This window comes from Varanus komodoensis, unplaced genomic scaffold (assembly GCF_004798865.1).
Source record: "Varanus komodoensis strain SLA01 unplaced genomic scaffold, ASM479886v1 scaffold30, whole genome shotgun sequence".
In the NCBI taxonomy this organism is placed as follows: domain Eukaryota; kingdom Metazoa; phylum Chordata; class Lepidosauria; order Squamata; family Varanidae; genus Varanus; species Varanus komodoensis.
Window position 1 is genome coordinate 11,514,780 of NW_025335762.1, and position 15,532 is coordinate 11,530,311.

A 15,532-nucleotide genomic window follows, 5' to 3' on the forward strand; every position below is an offset into this window, starting at 1 on the left:
CCTGAGCCACCTTTGCTTCATGAGCCCTTTAACATTTCATTTGGGTGTGTGAAGAAATAGATGCCTCCTGGAGATGAAATGAAGACCTGCTGGAGGAAAAGAGCCTTTGTAACATAGAAACAGAGTGAGTCAGAAGGGACCTCCCAGGCCATCTAGTCTGACCCCCAGCTCCAGCCAGCTCTGCTCACAACATGCCTACCATGTGCATGTCTAGCCTATCCTTGAACACCCTCACCAATGGGGTCTCAACCACCTCCCAAGGAAGTCCATTCCATACCCTTGGGGTCTTAACTGTCAGGAAGTACTTCCTGGCATCCAAACTGAACCTTGGTTTCCCAAGCTTTGCTCTGTTGGAGCATGTCCTGCCCTCCTCTGCAGAGGAGAACAGGTCTCTACCCATCTCCTTGTGACATCCCCTCACATACCTGTATGTTGCCAAAAGATCCCTTCTGAGTCTCCTCTTCTCCAGGCTGGAAAGACCCAGTTCCCTCAGTCCTGCCTCATACGGCTTCCCCTGCAATACAGCCACCAACCTCGTGGCCTTACACTGCACTGACTCTAACCTGGCTATATCTTTCCTGAAATGAGGAGCCCAGAACTGAACACAATACTCCAGGTCTGCACACACCAGAGTTACCATATTTTTCGCTCTATAAGATGCACCTGACCATAAGACGCACCTAGTTTTTAGAGGAGGGATCCATGGAAAGCTTCCTGATAATTACAGGCACATTCCCCATCACTTCCCCATGGGCTTCATTAAAAGATGGGTTGCCATCTGAAAATACACACCGACCTGTGATTAACAGCTCTCACCTGCGCCGGAGGAGGGGGGCAGAGCAGGTGTGGTGCAGTCGGGCTGGCAGCGTGCGGGCGGTGGTCTTCCGGGTGGCGCAGCGGTGGCGGCAGGTCTTCCCAGGCAGTGGGGGTGAGCAGTCCATCTCTCCGTGTGGCTGGCGGGTTAAAGCCCGCGGCTCCTCCTCCTCCACACCACTCCCCCTGAGTGGCACAGCTCTCACCTGCGCCAGAGGTAGGGGGTGGAGCAGGGCGCACCGAGCGCATGCCGGCCAGGTGGTGCCACGTGGTGCAGGCGGGCCGGCAGTGTCCCGGGTGTCGGGCACACACATTCGCTCTATAAGACGCACAGACATTTCCCCTTACTTTTGAGGGGGAAAAAGTGTGTCTTATAGAGTGAAAAATATGGTATATAAAGTAGTAGTAATACCTCTCTCAATCTAGAAGACAAGCTTCTGGCTTTGCAACCAAGGGTGGCGTTCGCCCTCTTGACCACCGCATCACACTGCAGAATGTCCTTGAAGCAGCCTCCAGGACACATGCCTTTGATCAGCTCCTGTGTGTGCAAAGGATATTCTCTCTAAATCCACAAAGGGGTGATTTTCAGCTTGGTCTCGCTGTCTGTAGCCTGGAGCAGACCCCTTTTGAGTGTTTGTGTGCATGTCTCTCATATTCCCAAAGGGCAGTGATAGCAACAGATGTTTTCTTTTCAGGGGCCACTGTGTCAAATCCAATCAACCATCCTGACAGAGCGGTTGGTGCTGCCCAGGCCCTCCTAAGAGGCGCCCAGGACCCTGGGTCAGGCGCCTTTGCCATTCCAAAAGGAGGAGAGGAGCCAGCCATGGAGAAGTTCACCGCGCCAAATGAAGGGAGAGAAAGAAGCCATTGAGGCAGCATGGCGGCGACCCGACTGCGCAGAAGGTGGTCAAAAGCAAAACGTGCTGCTCCCACCCCAGGCCGGGTCTTCCCATCCTTCTTTGAGAGGAGCCTGTCAGGATCACAGAGCTCTGCTACAAGCTGGGTCACATCTCTCCTTGGCTCACATAATTTCACCAGTCTAGGTCTGGCGGATTGGATGCTTTTATTGCAATCTTCATTCCCAGTGGGAAGGATGCCTGTGGATGTTCTTTGGGTACCGGAGGGCAGCAGTATACAATTTACAATTCCTGGGCCAGCTCTGTCTGCCAGCAGCGGAATTCCACAGAACTGCAGAAAGACTCTTTTGCTGCACTCTCCTAGCAGGACATCTTGGAAATGCACAGGAAAAGGGACCAGCAAGAATCAAGTCCTACTTGTTAGTACAGAAATATGGAGCTTGCTGCAGCCTGACCAAATTCAATTTTAGGGAAGTTTTCAGGGGCTATTTTCCCAGCAGTGGATGGATCTGAAGGCAGGGCCAAAAGCAAAAGCATGGGCAAAAAATGGGAAAAAACCAACATATTGGAGCATAAAGCTCCTGCTGGCTGAACTAAGCCCTGGGAGACAGTTTTCAATGTTTTAGAATGGGAGAAATACACAAAAATCAGCCACTAGCTGGAGAAAAGGAGGCAGGGCCAGGGAAAGAGATCATGGCCCTCTAGGGTCCCTGAGACACCCCACCTTTGTGTTATCAACTGTGACACAACTGGGCTGCGATCCTCCTGTGCTCATTTACTTGAGAGTAAGCCCCCTGATTGCAGGGGGAATTGCATGTAAGTAAATAAGCACTGGAGCGCACCTGGGAGCCATGTGCTGACATGTGTCTTCTTGTCTCTTCAGGCAGAGGCCTGGGTTGCTACCCCTTGAACCAGCCACTGTAGCTGCCCCTCCAACAGCAGTGTGATCTGCAGACCTGAGCAGGTGATCTTGCTCATCTTGACACCAGGAAAAGCATCCCCTGTCGCTTTCTGAGTATTAGAACTTCCTGTAAAGAGGCAGGCGCTGACCAGCCCAGAGTTATTTTTCTTCTTTCTAGCCAGTTGGTAATGCTGCAGAGGACTGATTCTCACAATTGCCTCTGACGCAGAGATCAGTGTTGAGATAATGAAGAAAAATCTTTGGGTCCTTTTTTGTTGTTGGCTTTCCTCCCAGGATCCATCAGTCTATGCCACCATCTGGGTTGCTGACTTGCAAGGACATTTCTATTAATGGAGAGGAGAAAGGCCCACTGGTTCTGATATCCTGTATAACCCCCATCTCTAGAGGTTGTGAATCTTTAAGGCTCAATCTGGGTTCTCCTCCTGACTAACACGCATGCACACACGCACAGAGAGAGAGGGAGCGAGAGTTTGGGCTGGGTTCCTATATAAAAGGTGGTTTCTTTAAAGTGGGGGAAAGAGAACTTTTGTAATCATTCCTCTAAAATCCTTGGCTGTGTCTCTATCTCTTTGCTGTTCTACGTTCTTGCAGAAGAACCATCCACTTGACTTGAAAACGCTTCCTTCCTTTGCCTGCCTGCTCTGTTAAAGCACCTGAGATGGTAGCACAACTACTAACCTTTTCTTGTGCATATGGGCTTATTGTGTAAATAAAACGAAAGGGGATCTCTTCCCTCTTGCTCCAATGTTTCATAAGGGCCATCCAGCTATGGAGGTTGTGCCTTCCTTGGATGCAGTTTGGAAGATAACCTTAGAGGAAAGCTGACAGAAACTGGTGAACATCTGGTTCGGGTCAATCCATCCTTGGGAGATGCGTGTGTAAATGTTATCTGAATGGAAATGATCTGCAAATTTGGTAATGAGTGTACATGATAGCAGGTCAAACAGGATTATGGAGGAAATGTGTCAGGGACATTTAGTGAGGGATTAACTGAACAGGTCATCTCCAGTCAAGCTATCCTGTTCTGTCCCTGAAAATGTGAAGGTGTCTTCCAAAGGGCCACATAGTATAGCTGGCCTCAGGCTTTTGAGGGCTCTTGGGTGGGCAAGACACATTCAATGGACTCCTTTCCTTGGTGAGTTAACCTTCTTGCCACCTTTACCAGCAGCTGCTCTTGCTTCTCATTGTCTTTCTCATCATGGCTACCACTTGCTTGCGTTTTGGTCCAATGTGTGTGTAGGGGCCACCATCATCAAGGTCTTTGCCCAGCTGAGAGGTGGATGACTAAACAGGCTGCAAGAGTGAAGGGGGTGGGCAAGTCCATGGGATTCTTGTCAGTGGGCCCCTGCGGGGGTGTGTGGGCCCTCAGCTGCCCAACCATGCCAGCCCTCGATACTGGACCTGCTAGCCAGCCCAAGTCCAGTTTAGAAACAAAGATCCATCAGCAGGAAGAGCTGAGACTTGAAGTCTCCCATTAACAGTGGATGAGGAAGGCAAAGAGGCCACGTGGTCACAGGCCTCTTCCCTGTGCTGTGATGTATCATATTTATATTTAAATTCTAGTGATTATTTCTAAATGCATGTCTATATGTGCACATTAGACCCTTCAATTCCCTAATAAATTTGGACATATGAACATACTAGCAGTCTGGGTTTCTCAGATTATTTGTATCAAGTCCTAGAGTGCAGGGTAAATCAATGGCTACTACTCATAAGGGCTGTGTGCTACCCCCTGGAACAGAGGCAGAATTAAGCCTCTGAATTAGGGTCGGCACGTGTCCTGCTTCACAGAGAGCAGAGCTGGTAGAGAACAGTCCTTCGTTTGAAGAAATTCTCTATTTGAAGGACTATCCAATACAACTCTGGTTTAAAGTAAAGAATTGTAAGAAAGAAAGCCCAGAGCCCTTGATGTTGCACCTGGACAGCAGACATGGGGTTTGCTTGATAAGCCTTCTCCAGTATGCTGAGATGTCTTGTATTTTTATTTAACTGAGAGCAAATTTCAAATTTTGCACTGATAGAGTTAAATTGGCACACACAACTATCGTGCAAAGTGGTATTCTATTTGGAAGGGTATGCACTTCCTGTAGTTTGGCCACCATGCTCTGTGCACCAATGGCTGAGAAACCTCACTAGATGACCAGAAGTGGTGTGTTGCTCTCATGCCTCGGACTGTAGGCTTCCTGGAAGCACCTGACTAGCCAAACGGACTATTTAGGCCTTTGGTCTGACCCAGCAGGGCTGTTCTTAACTTCTTATGCTGACTTGCACGGCCACTTGCACATCTCCCCAAAGCAGGACACCAATTTGTTTAATATTTGCATATGCAAATTTATGCTTATGGATGCATATATAAATTGACATGCGATATGGTGGACAACATAGTCAAGAAGACTAACCAAGTGACCTCTGAGCCTACTGCTCGGTCTTCTGTTCAACTGTAAAGAGTCAATGGGTGCCTTCAGAGATCTCCTTCCTTCTGAGTCTTTGAATAAACCAGATTTGGGTTGGACATTTCAAGTAAAGGAGTGTCCTCCACCAACGTTCCTAAATAGAGGACCGTCCTCTTTAAAGTAGGACACCTGGCCACCCTAATGGATTGAAAATCTTTGCCTGGGGGTTCATAGGTTTCACGTGTGGCTGCCCTGCCTTTTACTGGGGCACCTTGAAGCATGCTCGGAATCCCTTGCCCTGGCTTAGAGCTGCGATCGAGAGATGGTTGGGCTTTGGCATTTGTATTCCAGTCAGTGCCGTGGCACTCAATGAGCCAGGCGGGGTCAGGGAGCTAAGTGCCTGTGCTCAGTAGAGAAGAGGGATGGATAGTTTTATAGCTGCAATGATAATTTTATGAGCAGAGCTTTTACTTCTCAAGATGAGCTAATTGGATTTGATATTTTCAGGGATATTGGCTGAGCATTAGGAAAGTTGGGCAAAAGTTCTGCCTCTTTGAGCAGCTTGCTCTAATTAGCCTCTTGGAGCAGTTTGCTCTAATTAGTACCTTTGACCATTAGGGAAGATTGCCACAGCCCAGTGCCTTCTGTTGTCACATTAAAGGGTGCAGGTTGCCGTGGGTCTGCCCACTGGCCCCTTCTTCGTCCTGCTGCATAGCACTGGGTGATAGAAGGTTATTTTTGTTCTCTCTATGGCAGAAAACAATATTGCCAAACCACAAGTGTGGTTTAGTGGTAAATTTTGAAATCCAGCTGCTCATCATGTCCATAACCACACCCCCAAGGAGAGTCCAGAAAGGCAGATATCTGTGAACTTTCAGAGGGAAAGAGTAGAACCCGGTTTTCTTAGAAATGTTGCAGAGCGTTCGCCCTGTGTGGGGAAGGCACACTTGTACCTGTTGTGTACCTGATTCGGATAAATGCCCTTCCATAGTGGTTTCCTCTGCATTTTTCCACAGCCCCTGATAACTGTATCTGCTTATTGCTCTTGGACTCATTGAGATTCTTCCGAACAACTGTCATTTAAGAAAGGCACAGCTCTGTTGTATCGAGATTAAGGGTGCAGTCCTGTTGCCCCTTCCTCAAGCCACAGACTTCTATTAACGTGAGGGAGTCTGTGCATCCGATGGTCTCTGCTATCACTTCACTTTGCCTCATGCAAGGATGGCTGTTTTCAGCTGTCTAGAAAAAGTAGCCAGGAGGGGAAGGGCACTGGTATGAATTGTCATATGTAGACATTTAGCCTGTTTCTTCCCTTCTGACTCCCCGCCCCCCCGCCTTGCTGAGACACATTTCTGAACTCGGACAACTTCAGTTCTGGGACTCTGAAGAAGCCAAATGAAGTCAGGCAGCTATAGGATCGCACCGTAACTGATTCGGATCTGCAGCATTTGAGAACAGCAACTGATGCTTGTCTTGCCTTATTCGTAAGAATATGGATGATAGAGTTCCTTATCTACATAAATGAACTGTTCCCAACTACGGGAGAGCATTAATGCTTTCTTGCTTCTATGTGCTGCTCTCTGCACTGTTAAGTGGGCGATTTAACAAGATCCCAATTAAGGAACATCTGTGTTTGTGCAGAGCGGGAATAAAGAGCCTGTTGATCATGTCTTTCTGCACGGTAACTTGCACAGGACTGCAGAAAGAGGCCGAGTCTCCTTTCATGCGTTCTTCTTAAGGGATGCTTTATCCTATATCACTGGGAGGGTTGCAAAAGTCTTTTTATTGCAATGCAAATTTGGTGTTGAGACCGTTTAAAAAGCCTGTTTTAATTGCTGCATTTGCTCTTGGTATCAAGACTCTGGTTAGCTTGTAACCATAATAAAAAATTCCTTCCAACCTTCTTCCATCCACTCATTCAGATAGCTGTGTTTATCCATATCTACAAATGTGAGTGCATTACCTACTTCACATGACTCAGCAATCCACCTTGAACAGCTTACCACTTCCTGCAGAGTGGCTTGTTTGGTTCCCCCCCACCCGCCCAGCCTCCACCCCCAGCAGGTCATCCTGAGACCACACGGGCTATCTAGGAGTTGTTTTGCCTACAGTGGGTTGCCATGTCATCCCAACCTGGTGATTAATCCCACTGTGGGTAAAGGAGGCAGTGAGTGAGCTGTTCAGCAAGAGCAAGAGCACAACCTGTGGTCGTCTCAGGTATCCCCCCACCAGGGATAACCCCTTTGATGTGCCCAAGGGACATATGGAAGGTGCCATGAACAGTTGTCCACACCTCTAAAAGTGTGTCCATAGATGTGTAAAGTTTTGTCGCTGTTTTAAAATTCTAGTTGGACTTGTGCAAGCACAGAGGTCTCACCTGGGCAATGTTCTGAGGTGTGCAGCCAGTATCAGCTCTGAACCCAGAGAGAGGCTCTGGATGGGGCTTTTCCCCACATTGCTTTGATTTGCCAGCTGTCAGAAGGCAAGCCGTCTGGTCAAAGCAAAACTGCACATGATCTCCCCCCTCTTTAAAGAGGACACACCATAAGTTGTTTATGCAAAAAATATCTCACCATGGCTTATGGGGAATGGAGGCATTTTGGGTGGTGCAGAGCGGAGGAGACTGGAACAGCCAGGATATGGGGTGTCCTGAAGCAATGCAGACTCCTTTCCTCTCACTCTGAAATACCTTGGCTAGTCGGCATTCGGTCCTATCACTTTCTGGCAAATAGATGGGGAAGAAATGGAGGTAGTGACAGATTTTATTTTCTTGGGTTCCAAGATCACTGCAGGCAGCCAAGAAATTAAAAAACTCTTGCTTCTTGAGAGGAAAGCTATGGCAAATCTAGGCAGCATACTAAAAAGCAGAGCTATCACCCTGCCAACAAAAGTGCATATAGTCAAGGCTATGGTTTTCCCACTTGCAGGATTGACCATAAGGTTGCAAGGTTGAGAGTTGGACCATAAGGAAGACTGAGTGCTGAAGAATTGAGGCCTTTGAATTGTGGTGCTGGAGAAGACTCCTGAGAGTCCCTTGGAACGCAAGGAGATCAAATCAGTCAATCTTGAAGGAAATAAACCCTAACTGCTTTTTAGAAGGCCAGATACTGAAGATGAAACTCAAATATTTTGACCACCTAAGGAGAAGGAACAGCTTATTGGAGAAGACCCTGAAGCTGGGAACGATCGATGGCAGAAGGATAAGGGGACAGCAGAGGATGAGGTGGCTGGATGGAGTCAGTGAAGCAGTTGGTGTGAGCTTAAGTGGACCAGGGGATGGTGGAGGACAGGAGAGCCTGGAGGAATATTTTCCATGGGGTTGTGATGGGTCACGCATGACTTTGCAACTAAACAGATAGCCAAAGCTAGCTATCTGGTGAAAATGCAGAGCCAGATGATCAGGGAGGTAAAGCTAGACTCTGCCAGTCCTGCCACTGTGCCCTAGATGCTCATCAGCTTCTGAGTTTGGGGGCTGCAGGAACCCCAACTGTGGCATACACAGAGACCGGTTTGGTGATTCGGATGCTTTAATACATCTGCATGAGCTTCTGTGCAATGCATCGCTTTTGCGCATTGATGGGTATTGCACATCATCAGATGTTTTAAATGGAACCAGGGGATTTGAGTCTGATAGCATAGTTAAACAGCTAGATCTGAAACAGGCATTTCATTGTTTGAAAACAAAAGCTCCAGACCACAAAATGCACTGAATATCTTTGCACTATGCATAGGAACCACAGTCCTTAGTGCATGCCCAGTAAGCACAGTCTCATTCCTTTATTTCATGCTTGCAATTTCATGTTCCAAGTGAGTCCCTGACTGTAACCAAGAGACTTGTGATGCTCATATAATTAATATTGCATTGTACTTAAAACATTTAAAAATGTGATCTCTCTTTCCCAGTTTGAAGCTGGAGATGCCATTTACCATTGAGAGAGGTGGGCTGTCCTTGGAAAATGAGAAACATGGGATAATTTGCCAGGGGTGTGCTTGGTTTCCACCTCTGTGCCAAAAAGGCTTTGCTCCGCTTTGCCAAAGATCTCCAGTCTTCAGTTGCAGGAGGAAACAGACACAAGGAGGAGGAATATTAGCAGCTGCTTTTTGTTCCTGGTACAGTTGAGATCAGAGTCCTAGAAAGGAAAACTCCCCGTGGCCTCTGGCTGTTCTTTTGAGAGGCACCCAGAGCAACCTGGCAGCCTTTGAGGGCCCCGTCTGGTTTAATCAGGGAACTCCAGAGAGACTTCCTGTTGGAGAGGGTCTAAAAAACACAGACAGCTGCCTAGCGGGGAGCTGGGAAACCCAAACCCTTTGTGCCTGTCGAGTGTGGCCACGGGCCCCCCGTTTCCTTTGAAAGATTACATAAACATCCTTCCCATCCCAGAACAGAAGCTCAATGAAGTCAGCAGTGATGACTTCAGCATCTGCCTGCAGAAAGATGTGAGCTCAGGGCATTTGAGCATAACTGCCTGCCATCAGTGGATGAAGTCACCCATTTCTTTGTTGGGCTGTGGAGTCAACTGCCTGGGACGGGAGGCCGGAGTAAGTGGTAGGACACGCAGCCACTGGTATCTCGGCGCAGCACTGGCTAGTAGCACTGGCCTCCTTCATGCCAGAGCGGCACACAAGGGGCCTCTCAAAATTCTCCACCCTGTTTGTGAGCAATAATATTGGGGAACCGCTGTCAGTGAATTTCTCCAGGGATGGGGTACATTCTCAATAGTTTCTTACAGGGAGGGCTCACCACTGGCATGATGCTTGTGCCTTTCTATGACAGCTTTCCTTGTCTATTTTTGCAAGGTTGTACAGTCACCTCAAGTGGCAACATCATCAACGGAGTCGGCAATTGGCCTGCATTTCGCACCCATCGCAGTGCGGGTGTGAGTTTTCCATCTAGCTCCAGGGATGAGATGGAGCTGGTGCTGAGCCAAAATCTGTCCTTCACTTTTTTGACATTGTTCTTCCACCATGAAAGAGGCTCCTGTTGTTCTGCCTTGTTCCCAGGGTGCTTCGGAATTCAATTTAGTGTTGCTTTTTGAACTTATGCAGCTTTTCCAAGATGGCTGAGGGTGCTTTATTATGCATGTCTCCACAGTCTGTTGACCTTCCAGATCAGCTTCCTAAGCTGAAAAAGCCCAGTGGGCAGAATAAACTCTCGAAGCCTTTCCCTGAGCCTTAATGAACGTTCAGGATGCGGAAGAATCTGCAGACTACCAGAGAAATGATTGCATTGCAGAAGGCACAGTTGGGCACCTCCCAAGTAAGGAAGTCAACCTCAACCCCATATTTTCTCCAATTTGCCTGCATTTCTGAAATTCTTTTTGAATTCTATGAGCTTGATCAAAAAATGCAAGAGGAATGGTTAGTGTAGCTTAGTTTATATGCACCAAGAGTTGCCTGAATGACTCATTGTATGTAAAGGATCCTGGTAAGTAAAGGACCCTAATTGACGGGAGACTCAGGACAGATCAAGGGTAGTATTTCGCACAGTGCATAATTCACAGAATTTGCTGCCCCACAGAGAAGTGGCAGCCATCAATTTGGATGGCTTTAAAAGAGCATTGGGCAAGTTCATGGAGGAGAAGGCTGCCGGTCCTGATGGCTATATGCTAAGTCCAGTACCAATGAGTGCATTTGGATGCTGCCATTCAAGGACCCTTCAAGCTTTGCCTCCCATGCCTGTGAGTGAAGAAGACAGTGGGAGAAGCCAAGGTCCTGGGCCTGCCATTCTTGCACAGCCATGCTCTCTGCAGCAGCATGGCTCGAGGTGACACGGTGGCATCCTTCACGCGCAAACCCAGCCTTGGTAGCCAACTGGCTCTCTCCCGCCTCTAAAAAAGCTGTATCAGTTCCCAGGCAGAATTTATCCTTGATTTACTGACTGCAAGCTCATCCATCACAGGCAGCAGTGGCAACAGAGGGGAGGGGGATGTTGTACTCCCAGTGGGAGGATAAATTGCCCAAGTTTGACTTCCCTGAACAAATCAACCCTGGGCTTTTCCTACAGCTGAGCCGCTCAAGGTGCCTTTCAGTTTCAGGAACCTCCCAGTAAAAGTAATTCTTCTTTTGGCACACCATAGCAGCAGAGGCACCGGATGGAGGCAAGGGAGGGGCTCCCCCCCACCTTTTGGTGTAGAATTCGACTCAGGGCTTTGTGCAAAGATGGGCATTCTGTCGCCTATCCATGGTAAGGGGACCACTTTGCATGATCAACAATAGAGCCAACGTGTGCCAATAAAAGAAAGTATAAAAATAAGTGCAGAATTAGATAGAATTCGTATGGAATAAAAACACAATATATCTCATCAGAGAAAAGACTATGACTGTGCCTGCTTTCACAGTCTGCTCTCCAGATGCTAACCGGGGATGTGTGGCACTGAAAAACTTGGTTCATTTGAGCTTAGAAACATAGAAACAGAGTGAGTCAGAAGGGGTCTCCCAGGCCATCTAGTCTGACCTCTGGCTCCAGTCGGCTCCACTCATGACAAGGCCACCATGTGCATGTCCAGCCTGCCCTTGAACACCCTCACCGATGGGGCTTCAGTCACCTCCTGTGGAAACCCATTCCATACCCTCGGGGTCCCAACTGTCAGGAAGTACTCCCTGACACCCACCTTGAACCTTGGTTCCCAGAGCTTTGCTCCATTGAAGCGTGTCCTGCCCTCAACTGCAGGGGAAAAAAGGCCATAACCCACCTCTGTGTGACACCCCCTCACATAACTGTATGTCACTAACAGGTGCCCTCTGAGTCTCCTCTTCCCCAGGCTGAAAAAACTCAGTCCCTCCTCATATGGCTTAGCCTGTAAACCAGCCACCATCCTTGTGGCCCTTTGCTGCACTGAATCCAACCTTGCTATATCCCTCTTGTAATGAACTGAACACAGTACTCCAGCTCCAGGCACACCAGAGTTGTATAGAGTGGCAGTAATAGCTCTCTCAAAGTAGAAGCCATGCTTCTGGCTAGGCAACCAAGGGTGCCTAGCCATTTGCCCTCTTGACCGCTGTGTCACACTGTTGACTCATATTTAGCTTACAGTTGACCAGTACCATGAGATCCTTTTCTCAAGTGCTACTTTCCAGTCACTTGTCCCCTAACCTGTACTTATGACACCCTTGCTCTTACTCATGTTGAATGCCATCCTGTTGTGCCGAGCCTACTTTCATAGTCTGTCCAGATCCTTTCCAACCTGATAGCCAAAACCAGTTCAGCTTAGTGGATTTTTAAGTTTCTAAGAAATTGTGCAAAACGTTTATGCAAATATGGAGCCAAGAACTTCTTAACTCTGCTGCTAGGCACGCAGGCAGCTCACATTGCATAAAGTGGGTCTAACTAGTTAGATTTGAATTGCTCTTGTTCTAACATTTAACGTGAGAAGTATGGAAATACTCTTTTATGCACAACTTTCCACCTTGGTTGCCTTGAACATGGCAACCTATTTGTTCATTATTTATTCATTATATAATATATATGAATTATATATTCATGGCAGTGAACCTATTTTGGGCATGGAATTCAGCACCATCAATAAGTACTTGCATTATGCCAAGACCGGGGTGGGCAGTTGCATGAGGCCCCCTGGCCCCTTTTCTAGCCCCCTCTGTTGCCCCCATGCCCCCAAATTTGCCCCCAAATTGTGATGGTATGGAGGGATGGCACACTGTGCTTGAAAGCAAAACCATGACTTGGGTGCTCCCCCTGTGCCTTCTTCTGAAGACGCACTCTTGTTTGGCTGCTGGCAACCCACCACATTTGGGTAGTGGGGTAACCATTTCAGCAGTGGCGAGGAAGAGCTTGCTGGTGGGGGTGGGTGGGTAGAAACTAGCCCTTGAACCCAGCCCCTAGAAGTTCCCTGCATCTGGGCTGGAGCGTATCAGGAGTCTCTACACTCCAGGATTCACCAACAGGATGCATTTGCAGTGCTGTGAAGAAAATGGAAAAGCATGGAGAGGGCCAGGTAAACAAACAGCTTTATTGGTCATTTTACAAAAGGGTCCATTAGCTACCAAAGAAGCATCTGGCGATCTCTGCCTTTGCAGCTGGTGGGGCTGAGCACCTGGGCAGTTTTGGAGAATGTGCTTGGTATAGCGGAGTCGCCATCCTGTGTTGGATAAGCAAAGGCTGATTCCCTTCCCCGCTGCTTGCTCCCAACCCTTCCCGTCCCACCTGCCACTGGGCACAAACTCTCCAGTTGCAGAAATGCCAAAATTTCCAAAAAATCTGCCCCACAGAGGCCCAAAGCTGGAGCGTCCCTTTGTCGTGATTTATAAATACAGCTTTCTTGGCTCCCAGGGACTGCTGAACTCCAGGGAACAGACATATTTACAAGGGGCCTGGTCATGCGGCTCCTTTTGAAGGGTCATAAATTAGAAGCTCAGAAACACCCACCCACCCTGGCCCATAGTCCACTGATGCCAATCCGAAGGCCTTGCACTCTGCTCACACCAACTCCGTTTGGTTTCATCTTTTTTCCTGGAAGCACAAAGAGGGTGACACATCAATGGGATGGCCTCTGCTCCTCACCCACTGTTTTTTCTTCCCACAGTGCAGCCAGAGAATTGGCTTACCTCATCACAGATTTGAGTGTGCAAGAGAAGTACCCAATCATTTCTTGTAGGAAGTCCATGACATTGGGTAACCTAGAACGTCTTCCAGATAAGTGCTACCTTTTGGTTAAGTGACCTAGAATGCCTCCCCGCACCATGTTCATTGATCAAGTATCGCTGATTTTCTCACATCTCTTCTGCCTAATCCCAGCAACTTCCATTGTCATAACAAGTTGTATTGCTTGTTGTATGACTGAAAGAACCAGCAGCAACATTCAAAACATGCGTGTTGCGGGGGAGGAGCAGCAGATGGGATCAAGTGAAACTTTGTCAGAGTCCCAATCGCCCAGGTCAGAATCAGCCTCTCTGAGATGCTAACTATGCATTGCACTGGGGTCATAGAGCACACATTCTGGGTCTAGAGAGGTCCTGGAAATGTGCTCTGCTTGCTCCACGGCACTCTGGGAGAGCACCACAGATTAAGGATGGTGACGGTGCCAAAGTGGGCATGGCTGGGTACCTGCTGAAGACCTAGAGTCCTGCAGAAGCCTGTGGAAAGGAGCCCCCTGGAGATGGTGGCTCCTGTCACTCTTGCAACCTCTTGCCCACACCCAGGCTCAAGCACTGGTGGTGCTGAGAAGGAGGAACCAGAGATGTCGCTGCTGACTTGCCGCTGGCTCCCTGCTTGTCATGCAAGCCAGTGGAAGCAACAGTAGAATGAGGAGGGTGAGCCATGCAGTGGGTGGTGAGAAGGGAGACTGGCAGATGGATGGGGCCCACTCAGCGTGTCTTGCCACAGGTCTTTCAAAACCTGGAGCCAGCAGAACCAGGGAGCTGGTGTGGGGCCACAGGTTAACTGCCCTCTTGCCCTCCTGCTGTGGTTCTGAGCCAAACCGAGTGTTCCAAAGGCAGCTCTGGGGTCTCTGCCAGCTGTCAGAAGACAAAGTGTGCTGATGCCTGGCCTGGGTCCATCGATCCCCCAAAGCAACGGTCCTTCTTCCCTCCCCCACCCCCCCAGCAAGCAAAAACACAGGAAGTGCTGCATTGTCACCTCACTGCGGTCTCCTGTTGTCCCGCTGCGCCCTGACCCGTGACCTCGAGATCCTGTTGATCCCCTGGAAGAAGAGCTTCCTGTTGTGGAGCAATTGCTTGACACCTGGCTTCTGGAGAGAAAACTGGGCTTGCTGTATGGGATGATCTCCTCCTCTGCCAGGAGACAAGCACATCAGTGAGAAAAGTCAGCCAACAGCCGGGCGAGATCTGCTGTCACACATATATATGCTGCTGCTATTGGGCACAGCATGGCTTGCGTATTACGAGAAGAGCAGGTGGGATAAAGAGCAATGGGAGAGCACAATCCGGCAATGCGCAGAAGGGTTTCAAGGGCATGTCCAGGAAGGAGGTCAGTCAGGAATACAAGGAAGCTGCACACAGTTCTGATCTGACTGCATGGTCCGCCGCAGCAGTTCTAGGTCTACAGCAGCCACATGTGTGGCAGAGAGTGTACAAGGTGGATGGGAAGCATTGGAAGCAAGCTCCCACTCCCCACAGGTGTGAGAGGCACAGGCAGGGACAGAACACCCATCTGCCAAACTTAGGAAAATGCCTTTCCCAAAGGAGTGGCTCTGACTGGAAAAGGGGCAGGCATATTGCTGGTCCTGAACTCCAGACCACAAGGCAAGCTCATCACCAACCCACAGTATGGAAGGCAAAAATGGCGGCTGTGTCTGTCAGCATGGAACCCCGAAACAAGGCGCTGCTGCTAACCTTTAAAGCCTTGTATAGCTTGGGACCGTTTGACGGAACTTGATGAAATGCTTGCTGGAGCTCCCGTCCCGGCCACAGTGCACTACGACCGGCATTCGAGGCCTTTCTTCCACTGCCACTTCAGCAGGTGGCCATGAAGATGGCCACCAAAAGGAGGGCCTTCTTAGTCATGGCCCCTCAGTTTGGCAATGACCTTCCCACTGAGGTTCCCAGAGAAGAAGGGTGAGGCAGTCTTCTTC

General features: G+C 48.9%; 2 protein-coding genes across 4 annotated transcripts in view; one reads left to right on the forward strand and one right to left on the reverse strand.

Moving 5' to 3' along the window:
* The window catches only part of ROBO4 (roundabout guidance receptor 4), a 69,313-nt gene extending 61,295 nt beyond the window's left edge, over positions 1–8,018 (forward strand). For 2 of the 3 annotated variants that reach the window (XM_044437601.1, XM_044437603.1), the window contains exon 20: positions 1,509–4,232. In XM_044437601.1, the coding sequence (XP_044293536.1) occupies positions 1,509–1,684 (176 nt within the window). In that variant the 3' untranslated portion in view covers positions 1,685–4,232. Of the gene's footprint in view, positions 1–1,508; positions 4,233–7,912 lie in introns of those variants that run through there. The other variant, XM_044437602.1, reaches the window with a different exon arrangement.
* A 4,916-nt stretch (positions 8,019–12,934) lies between these two features.
* Positions 12,935–15,532, reverse strand: part of ROBO3 (roundabout guidance receptor 3) — a 167,914-nt gene continuing 165,316 nt past the window's right edge. The window contains exons 28-29 of the mRNA XM_044437609.1: positions 14,578–14,732; positions 12,935–13,452 (exon numbers count right to left, since the gene is read on the reverse strand). Coding sequence (XP_044293544.1) covers positions 13,441–13,452; positions 14,578–14,732 — 167 coding nt within the window. The 3' untranslated portion in view covers positions 12,935–13,440. The remainder of the gene's footprint in view (positions 13,453–14,577; positions 14,733–15,532) is intronic.